Source organism: Chelonia mydas, chromosome 6 (assembly GCF_015237465.2).
Source record: "Chelonia mydas isolate rCheMyd1 chromosome 6, rCheMyd1.pri.v2, whole genome shotgun sequence".
NCBI classification, from domain to species: Eukaryota; Metazoa; Chordata; order Testudines; family Cheloniidae; genus Chelonia; species Chelonia mydas.
Window position 1 is genome coordinate 44,379,388 of NC_051246.2, and position 10,953 is coordinate 44,390,340.

General features: G+C 41.7%; 1 protein-coding gene across 2 annotated transcripts in view; it reads left to right on the forward strand.

Moving 5' to 3' along the window:
* The window catches only part of MPPED2 (metallophosphoesterase domain containing 2), a 126,195-nt gene extending 116,906 nt beyond the window's left edge, over positions 1 to 9,289 (forward strand). For both annotated transcript variants that reach the window (XM_007067908.4, XM_037899923.2), the window contains exons 5-7: positions 1,130 to 1,245; positions 4,569 to 4,682; positions 9,037 to 9,289. In XM_007067908.4, the coding sequence (XP_007067970.1) occupies positions 1,130 to 1,245; positions 4,569 to 4,682; positions 9,037 to 9,155 (349 nt within the window). In that variant the 3' untranslated portion in view covers positions 9,156 to 9,289. The remainder of the gene's footprint in view (positions 1 to 1,129; positions 1,246 to 4,568; positions 4,683 to 9,036) is intronic.
* Positions 9,290 to 10,953: the final 1,664 nt, after the last annotated feature.

Below are 10,953 nucleotides of genomic sequence, written 5' to 3' on the forward strand. Positions count from 1 at the left end.
AAAGAGTGTAATATCTTTTTAAGGTTATCACTTATAGTTATGTTGTATCATTTCACAGTGCTCTAATGTTAGAGATAATAAACATGACGAGTAAGATACAGTGGTGTTAAGATGTGATTAGTCTATGAGAAATTTACCATGATACAGCCATGATAGATTATACAGGGCCTGTGACTGTTGCCACAAAGAAGGTACAACTTTTCTGTGTTCCCATCTTCTGTTAGGATACCCTGCACTGTAGGTGGTTCTCTTTTCCCTACTCCCTGCGGGAGGGGGCGAGGGCTCCAGCTGGGGGTGCGGGCTCTGGGGTGGGGCCAGAAATGAGGAGTTCAGGGTGCTCTGGGCTGGGATTGAGGGGTTCGGAGGGCAGGAGGGAGATCAGGGTTGGAGTGCAGGAGGGGGTCTGGGGTGCAGGCTCTGGGCGGCACTTATCTCAAGCAGCGAAGATGCGGCCAGGCAGTTCTGCGCGCTGCCCTGTCCACAGGCGTCGCCCCTGCAACTCCCGTTGGCCACGGTTCCCGGCCAGTGGAAGCTGAGGGGGCAGCGTGTGGAAGCCCCTGGCTGCCCCTACATGTAGGAGCCGGAGAGGGGATATGCTGCTGCTTCCGGGAGCCACGCAGAGCGGGACAAGCCCCGGACCCCACTCCCCGGCTGGAGCTCAAGGGCCAGATTAAAACATCTGGAGGGCCAGATACGGCCCCTGGACCGTAGTTTGCCCACCCTGGTCTAGGTGCTTACCTTAAAGTAAGAGAAGAGCCCAAGCCCAAATCCTGGAACTGACATCCCCCAAAGATCTAGATCTGAACACATTGACTGTGTCCTTTCTTTATGATGGGTAAACCCAAGCCCCAGAGTCGAATACCCTTGAAACTGTAGGAAAGATGGGATCCTGATCTAGATCCAAATTTACAGCTAGGGCACTTTTTTTTTTTTTTTTTTTTTTTAAATTAAAGCCCTTTGTTTTGGGAACAGTCCCTTCCAAAGACGAATGCGCTTTGTTCATGAGTGATCTTAAAAAGACAGGAGAGATGGTCAAAACAGTACAGAAAAATTTTCAATTTAGAAATTCCAAAGGAAGAAAAAGATTGCTGTATCAGACTGAGACAGTTTGTCTTATTTTCCCCCAAAGGACACCATGGTTTAATGGATGGGGCTTTAACCTACCCAGAGGTCAGTCTTTGCTGGACAAGTGGAACCTTATCCCTGAGGGCATTGATATACTAATGACACATGGACCTCCTCTTGGTAAGTGAAGGAAAAACTGTGTGTGGTTTTGTATATAGAATGCACTTTTAGTGCAAGCAAAACTATTAATGCTTTAAGTGACATAGAACATAATTTTACCCTAACACAAAACTATGAATTTAAAAAAAAAATTAAAATGAAGCCTAGTACGATTGTTAAACTTAGCAATTATGCTGGGCTTCTAGGTATTTTTTAAATTAAATTTTTTGATTTAATGAAGCCAAGGAAAATCAAAGGCGTATCTAGCTGCACAACCATTTGAGTTGGATCCTTTATTTTAAGGATAGTATTCTATTTGTCTGACAAACAAAGCTTCCAATCACAAGGGCCTAGGATTCTCCGGGACTGACTAAAAACATTTTGAAAGATTGGTCCTCCCTCACAACTACCACCACCAGCACTGGAACATAATGTTTATTTAAGCTTTTTATTGGGTCAAGATTATATATAGTGGTTATCTATACACTATACTTATATAGTGGTTATCTGTCTACTCTTCTTTACTCTTAAAAAAGTATTTGCTTTGTTAAACCAATTTACCAAAAGTTCACAATTACGGTTAAATGTTAAAAATTTGATTACATTGATGAAGGACCAAAATTCTGTCGCCACCTATTCATTCAAACTACATCCATTTATTTCAGTGAGAGATGAGTACACATATCTGAGTGCAAAATCTGAGTTTTCATGAGTGGCGTCTTGAGCCAAATCCCTTTTCCTTTACTCACATGAGTACCCCGTTGATCCACAGAGTTATGCTGTGATAAGAGGCATCTATAGGGTTGTCCCCTGATTGCCTCAGAAAGCAGGTAAAAAGAGTATTCAGCACACGTGATTTTAAATAGAGGGTGGGATTTTCTAAAGTACTCGGTTTTGGCCTAAGTCTGATTCCATTGAAGGGCAAAATTCCCATTGATTTCAGCGGGAGAAGAGTTAGGCCAACACTGAGCCTTTCGGAAAATGCTACCATAACCCTTCTTCATGCTGTGTTCCACCAAGTCACACATTTCTGGTTCCTGCTCTGTAAGACATAGATATAAATCTAGGGTCACATCCTTAGCTAGTGTCAATTGTCACAGCTCCGTTTAAGTCAGCAGAGCTGTGATAACTTACACCAGCTGAGGATCTACCTGTATAAAAATGTTCTGTCAGGGTGAGGAAGATCAGGTGCATGCACGCATTAATTAGTAGATTGTGTGGTTTTGCTAAGTTTTACCCAGATCCTCAGCTTTTGTAAATAAAGAACTTCCACTGACTTCAGCAGAGCTATGCAAGTTTGCACCAGCTCAGCATCTGAGCCAGCCATTACAAAATGCTATTTTAAACTGTGTGTATGATATGCTTTGAAAATGGCATTTAAATGCCAGGGACCAGCTGAATGGTCCAGCAGGGTTTCTTGGTGGATGGCGTGTGAGGAACTTAATGCCTGGTAGGGCATCACAGCTAAGGGCTTGTCCACACTATAGCAGCACAGCTGTAGCAGTTGCGTATAACCCCTTGCTTGCTACAGTGATGTAAGGAGGTTTTCCAACACTGTAGTCAATCCACGCCTCCCTTTCCCCTCCCCCCCACCCGAAGAATTCTTCCATCTAGAGTGGGACTTGGGTGTCTTAACTACATTTCTCAGGGGATGAATTTTTTACACCTGTGAATGACACAGGTAGGCTGACCTAAGTCTTAGATTTAGACCAAGCCTGAGTTAGGAGTCAGCAATCCTAGCAGAGGTGGACGTAGTGAGACTTAAGAAGAACAGAAGAAAATTTTACACTAATAATATACTCAGTGCTTATCTTTAGCCTGGTTATTAGGGGCATTCAGCATATAATGCTACCAAGGGAATATTGTAAAAATGTGCAGGTCACCTTTAAATCCTCCAGAGCCAATGTGTGTCTTCAACAGAGCTGTGATCTAGCGCTCCTTCTCAGTGTAATGCCCTGTACTTTGAAAGCCACCCTTCTGTTGTAGTGATTAATTTCTTATATTTTATCTATTTACTTCTTCCCAAGAAACAAAAAATAGCACAAGCATGTTTATAATTTTTCCTGGTTGCTAGATTTCAATGGGCTGCCAATCTGCATATTGTAAATTGGTTTCCCATAGTGTACTTTAGTCTCAGCAGCATCACGATATTTCTTAGCTGAATTTTTTGAAACATCCCTTCTAAAATTTTACTCCACTCCTTTAAAAAAAAAAAAATCAAAGCAAAAGTATAGCCTCCATTTTGTAGATACAGTTTACACCAATTTTAATTGTGAGCATAGATCAGGGCATTAGAAGTGCAAATAGTGATATTGGGCCTCAACATGCCTGAAAATACACCCCAAATATTGCCTTTTACAGTGGCTACATATTAATTTAGGTAGAATTATGTCATTACCGACCTTAGCTGTTGGACTGGTTTTGAAGAGTACATATAGTCCAGTTTATGTCCCACCATTTTTAATCAGCTTGGGCCAAATTTATCTCTGGTATAACTACTTTGAAGTCAATAGAGTAACACCAAGAGTGAGTTTGCTCCTTCTTTCAGCTATGGTTTATCTTTTGCCTCTCACGATCCTTCACACCCTTTTGAATGTTAGTCTAGGCTGTAATAGTCCAGACAGCCCACATTTATACTAATGGATGTCAAATTTTATGGATTTTCCATATTAGTTATAGAACTAAGTGGTTTTCACTTTAAAAGTAGTCAATTAGCACTAGGTTGCTTGTAGCTGTTTCCCTGTCGCTCTGTGCTGCCTATTTTCAGTGACCTAGGGCTCCATAGTAACCCAGCACTCTCAGACCCTGGGCCTCTGGAAGTTGCTGAAGATGATATATTTTAAATTTCTGGGGTGGCAGAGGTGCCAGGTGTGAGAACTGATCCTTCCCGTGCCTGACTCTGGAATAACTGTGACCAGCACGTTTTACCTGACTAGCTTGGGAAGTAGACTGCTACAACAGCAGCAGAAAGGAGGAAATAAGACAGGGGTGTACAGTGGGGGAGGGAGGGGATCAAGAAGGGGAAAAAATTGCAGCACTGCCAGGAATAAGAGTCACAAAGCTTCCACTCATGAAGAAGAGTCTAAAACTCTAGTTTAATAAATCAAATCACATACAGAAAATGTTAATTAGGCAGGAGTGGGGGGAAGGAAAAAGGAAAAAACCTCAGGAACCTAAGGAGGACAGAGTGAGAAGTTTCTTAAAAGCCATTGTATGCTTTAATGGAGAGGCTAGGATTACAGATAATGTAATAAACCTTTAGTGAATTATGGCTTCCTGAAAGTCTAAACGAAACCTTACCTGAATAGAGAAAATTAAGAGTATTGATTGCATTTTGCCCTCAGGTTTTCGAGACTGGGTTCCAAAGGAGCTGCAGAGAGTTGGCTGTGTGGAACTGTTGAACACTGTGCAAAGGCGAGTAAGGCCCAAACTCCATGTCTTTGGTGGAATTCATGAAGGTAAGAAATAGTAGGGCTCCCTAGGTCTGTATGAGAATCCTTGTGGGGGAAACAAATAGATCTCTGTGGTACTTTATACCAGATGTGGGGCTTTCCATTTATTATGACTAAGGGCTTGTCTACTCGCCGGATCAGCAGGCAGCAATCGATCCAGGAGGGGTAGATTTATCGCGTCTAGTATAGCCACGATAAATCGACCGCTGAGCGCTCTCCCGTCGACTCCAGTACTCCACCAGAACAAGAAGCGCAAGCAGAGTCAACGGGAGAGTGTCTGCTGTCGACGACCGCAGCGAACACACGAGGGTAAGTAGATCTAAGTGTGTCGACTTCAGCTACACTATTCACATAGCTGAAGTTGCATATCTTAGATCAACCCCGCGTGGTACTGTAGACAAGCGCACAGTAGAATAAAATGGGAAAACAGTCAGATCTGCTGGGTGCTCAGCACTTTGGAAACTTACTTCTTAGTGTCCAAAAAAAGACTTAGTAGTCCAACTTGAGGAACTCATATTTTAAAATATTGACCACATACATGATCTTCATACCTGCAACTTATAATAATTGTGCTGTGCCAGTTTATTTGCTTTCAAAGCTTGGGGGGGGGGGAGGGGAGGAAAAGAGTTCTCTCATATGCAGAAGAATAAAAGCAAATTGAAATTTGTCTTACCAAACCACCAGAAAGTCCCAGTTACTCCAAGTACAGGAGCCAGCAAAGGAGGTAGAAAAGACAGGGTGGTATTTGGAGAAAGCTTGCTCCATCAAGTTACCTCACTCAGTATATGGGGGAGAGTGCAGTAGAAGGGAGGGCAGCTTGTCAGGAGGGGAGAGAGGGTAATCACCACAATTCCTTTGAAATCTACTTCTGAAGTCATTCTGCAATACATTTCATGAGGTGTAATCTTTCAAGGTATGTGAACCTCAGAAAAGCTTTTTCAGAAGATACATTGCCCCATTTTTAATCTCACACCAGGCAGGCGGAGTGTGAAGCTTCACAAAATGAGCTTATTGTTCTGGGGATGGGAGGGAATGAGAGATTAAATAAATACATTTGGAGGTTTTTAAATATTTAATACACTTTGTGGCTTTCATGTTCCAATGAGACAAATACTAGGAGTCCAGCCTGGGAAAGATAGTGAGACTTTGTGACCCTAGGACTAAAAAATTACACACTAAGTGCTTTATATTTCTCCCGTCCCCGCCCGGAGATTTCGCCATTGACTCTAATTAAGCTCTCCGTAGGCTCAGAGAGTTGGAGAACTTTATAAAAAGAACAGACAGCTTACTCGCCTGCTGTTGTTGATTTTCCGAAGCCCTCATGACTTTACACAACGAATTTTTATGCTTGGGTTATAAAGTCCTGTAAATAAGGAGTTTATAACAGAAACGTTGACGTGACCTTAACTATAGTGGTATGAATAGCAGTACTCTAATGCAAACCAGGAAAGGATTGGACGTTTTCTATAAATATTAATGCTCAGATATTAATGATAAGTGAATACAAGAAGACTTCCAACTAGCACATGCAAATTGCCTATAGCCTTTTGTAGGTGCATGGTAAGCTGAAAGTAATCAAACTTCCTGCAGTAATAATGTTAAGCTGAGGGAAAGCAAAGGCCTCTTAGCGTGCAAGATCATCATGAAAACACACTGTGGAGTCATGTGCACCTTACATTTAAACCTTGTAAGTAAGATGGCACACTCTACAAGCATAAAAGGAGTCTTATTTGAGCATTCAAGGGCACTAAACAAAGATCCAAATCGTGCTCCGTTGACTAAGGCTGAAGGTAAAGGAACTGCCTACTACAGTAAAGTGAGTAAAATTTTGCCTGAATTTTTCTGAGAGTTTAAGAATTAAGGCACAATTAATTCAGGACCAAATTCTGCTCTCAGACCACATGCACCCATATTTTATTGAAGTCCGTAGGAGTTGCAGACAAGTATTTGGGGCAGAATTTTGCAGTGAGTCAATTAATTTTTTTTAAACCAGTATTTTTCCAGTGCAAAGTGACCAAACTCAGAATTGCCAGCTTAAATAAACAAAACAATACAGGCAGACCACACAGCAATTGTAAAATGATTAGTCTCTGATGGACATTTTGGTAGCACACACTTTGTGTTAACTTTCATGCAGCAGTGATGTGTACTATATCACATTGCAAAAGGAAAAATATTTTCCCTGAGGTTTGGCCTGCTAGTACTAACAGTGGGAAGTTCCTCTCCTCTGAAGGACCAGTCACAAGCAAGAAATTTGGTGCCAAGCCCTTCCTATTCTGTCTTGTCTCCTGTGTCTTTTCCTGCCTCTCCATGAGGAAAGCAGGAAGTGTCATCCTGGGGCACCATCTTTCAGGGCCAGACACAGTATCGTGGCAGACAGAAAAGGTGAAGCTTGCTTTTGCCCTCGGCACAGAAAAAGCGATGACAGTGCCATCTGTCCATCCCATCCAGTCCTTCAACGGGCCAGTGTGCCTGAAAAGTCAGCTGCCCCCCCAGGCCTGCCAGTGGGAGTCAGATCTGAATAGGTATCCGAGGAGAGCAGACAGGAAGAGGTTAAAGCAAAGGAGTCCATTCAGACTCCTCTCCCCCCCCCCCACTTTTTTTGAGGGAGAAGCAGAGACTCTTTGGGGGGCCAACATCTATTCCAACAGAACTTATCATAACTCTCTGCTCTCCCCAAAAAAAGCTCCCTGAGCAGGCTGTTCCTCAAAGGTTCCCCCATTCCTGCTCTACCCTCAGTAATCTCCAGAGACTGTTACTAGTTTTCATTCCCCCTCCCCAGCACCCTATAAACACCTTTGAGAGAGAAGGAGGAATGTGACTCAGAGCCTGCCTGCCCACCATTACAGGAGTGCAAGGCACTCTCGCCACTTCCCCTCATGCCCCTACAGGAGGGCCAGGAACAAGTAGCATAGAGCTAGCTACATAGGCTTTACCTCGCCTCCTGTGCAAGGAGAACCGCAAGCAAGGTGTCCAGATCCTTTGAATGGAGTTGAGGATGGAGCAAGGCCAAGAATCTAGCCTTACATTCCTAAAGGCTGTGTCCACTAAAGAAGTAAGGTAGAAGTCCATGATCACTCCTGGACAGGTTGGGAGAGCTTGTGGTGTCCAGGCCAGGTGATCATCCCTTCTTTATTTTTCATTAAGAAAACAGCATGCTTCACATTTGTTCCAGATCCCTTACCCGTCTTCTCTCTTCACCTTTTTATCCCACTTCTGCCTTAACCTTAAGGATGGTGGGGAATTCTGTGAGCTTTCCTTGGACATCCATAAGCCTGTGATGTCTTATTGGTTCTATATGTAGGAGATCAGAAAGCCCCTTTCTCTCTTCATTGAGGATCCCCTGCAAGGAGCTCAAAGGCTCTTGGACTACCCTCCCCCCCTTATATGCATTCCTACATCTGGCTCACCTATAACTCAGTGAGCCTCCCCTGCTTGAACTAGCTCAAAGCCCATTCTTTCATTACGATAAGCCCCTCTTGGGTCAAGAGAGGGAAGAGGCCAGCCTCTGTGGAGACACTGCATAGCAGCCACTGGAGCTACACCCACACTTACACTTCGTACTACCATTCAATCTCTCTCTGTCAGCAGTTGTGATGGTCAGACAGTAGAATTCTCCAAACAATTGTTCAGCCACAGCCTTAAGGTTTGTGGGAGCTAGTGTTGCATTCTTCCCCTCCCTCTTTGTCCAGTCCTCAAGCCACTTCAGCTCATCTAGCTAGCCCTTCATTTTCTGTGCCTTGGGCTGGAATTGCTGGTCAGATCCATTGCGCAGGCTGGGAAGCCAAGCTACAGAAAACGCCTATTCTTTCCTGCTAATTGATTTCTGAGGGTTTAGCAAGCCAGTGTGAACACCTGCCCCCACAACCCTTGAGCTGACAAACTGGACAATATGGTCAATGCAGGATAGGCCAACCAAGTTTGTTTGAACTCATTGAGAGGATGTCTGCAGACCAAGTGCCTAAAAGGAGAGGAGTTTTCAGCTCTTGCTCCTGATCGGTCCTTCACAACCTGACACTAGAAGCATGCCAAACCACAGAAAACCAATTAGCTCAAAGAAAAGGAGGGGTTTTTGCCTTTTTCAGTTGCAGTACAATAAAAGGCCTTTCTGGTCAGAAAACTGCAATTTAAAAACACCCTGTTCTTGTTCCAGATACAGTGCATTGCATTTATTTATTTTTTTAATTGTAGCTTTGTGGTAGCTTTCAAAAGCTCATAACATTTTGACAGGATTCATTGACTTTCATTCCAAAGCCCTGCTTTCATAACAGGTTTTTATGTGTCTGCCTATAGGCACTGCATAAGGTCAACATCGTTTGTTTGTTTATATTATACTGTGTGTGACACATTCTCCCTACAGGTTATGGCATTATGACAGACGGTTACACAACGTACATCAACGCCTCAACATGTACAGTCAGCTTTCAACCAACCAATCCTCCAATTATATTTGACCTTCCAACCCCTCAAGGATCATGAAGCACTACTGCACAGTTAAATGGGGAAGGTCTATAAACTGCCATTTTCTAATTACGAAACTTACATTCTCTTACATGTTTATCTCCAAAATTATGTGGGGTTTTTTGTAAATTGCTGGTACAAAAAGAAAAAGAGGTTGTGCTTTTTGGAAATGGAGCGTCCATTTTAAATTGATACAGCATTGTGAATTTGTAAAATGACCTTTTTTTGTTTTCTCAAACTTGCCATTGTAAAATTGTTATAGTGTTCTCAAAAGGACAGCCAAGCTTTCTTTTAACAAGTGAGAGACCTTATTTTAATATTATATTATAAGCTAAAAAGGCAGCATTTAAAAAACACCAAATTTGCACAACTGTTATTGTTTGAAAGTTTTTAAATATAATTTTTTCCTAGTTAAGATGTCACCTTTCCCATCTCCCCCTGCAGTTATAGTAAACTTTTTTTTAGTAACGTAAACATGATTTAGGGGTCTGTTTGCCCCTTGATGAGTGTGCATGTACTGTAGTTCCCTCCTATTACCAGTAATGTGCAGCAAGGGGAGAACAGACTTCACAGTTGTTTGTCTCTGCCTACTTTAAATATAGATAGCTGCATCCTATATGTGATTATCTACCTTTTTATTATTTGGGGGTTTTTTTTTTTAAATTATTTTAGCTTTAAAAATATGGGGATGAAAGCTGCAAAGAGCAGGTGTTTCATGCAGTAAAAACATGTAAATGCGGACTCCTTTTAAATATGAATTTATATATATATGTATTTTTTGTGCATTATAACTAGGAATTTAATATTGCAAGTATAGCATCTGAAAAATTATGCTGTACAGCACATCTAAATTATGAAGGATGTGACATTTTCCAAGTGCTCAAGGCCTTCAAGAGCTTGAGTTAAATCTTTGTGCAGTTTCAGGCATGTATAGAATCAAATGGATACAATCAAGCCTAACTAAAATAAGGCTTAGTTGTCCTTTATATTTAAATATTCTTGAATTGTCTTTTTATTTCTTTTTTTCCTTATTTTGCACTGTGTGTAAATGCAATCTTGCTAGCACAAACTATTGTTGCAGATAGTTATTTCTGTTCTACCACTGTAAATGCTATTGAGCTTTGTTCTGTTTTATGTTACCTTGTTAATGGAATTTAGAAAAGCAGTTGTTTCTTTAAATTTATTGTGATATTATATATCTAGCGGCCTTTATATGCAAATAAAATTGCAAGATTTTTAAATACTTGGTGTTAAAGAGTCTTTGAATTAATAGTTCCATGGGCCTTGATTAGAAGAAGTAAAAAATTCTCATTTTCCATAAATTTTTATTGCTCACCGTTCATGGGATGGCAATTGGGTCGATAAAGCACTCAGTGGACTTTTCCTTCCATTCCTCTGCCATCCATCTTTCCACAGCTTTTACATGGAGATTTTGTATTCAGGTGTAATTCAGTGTGAACTGAGTTTATGTGCAGTTTAAGGCTCATAGGACAGTATTTCAGAGAGTATATGGAAAAATTGATTATGTAATAACCTTTGTACCTCCTCAGTTATTCATAAGTACTTTAACTGCTCTGGGTGTTTTATGTTGTTCATCCACCATAAGTTAAAAAATTAATAGTCCTAGATGAAATATAGTGCATATTTATTTTGTTTTGACCTATTCTGCAAGTCTAGGGTCACAGAATTTTCAGCAGAACGCACCCCTTTCAGGAGAACTGTACAACAGTGTGAGCGTTTTAAGGCAGTGACTGTAATTTACTGTATGTCTGTACAAGGCCCTAGCACCATGGGGCCCAATCCTGCTTGGTCTCTA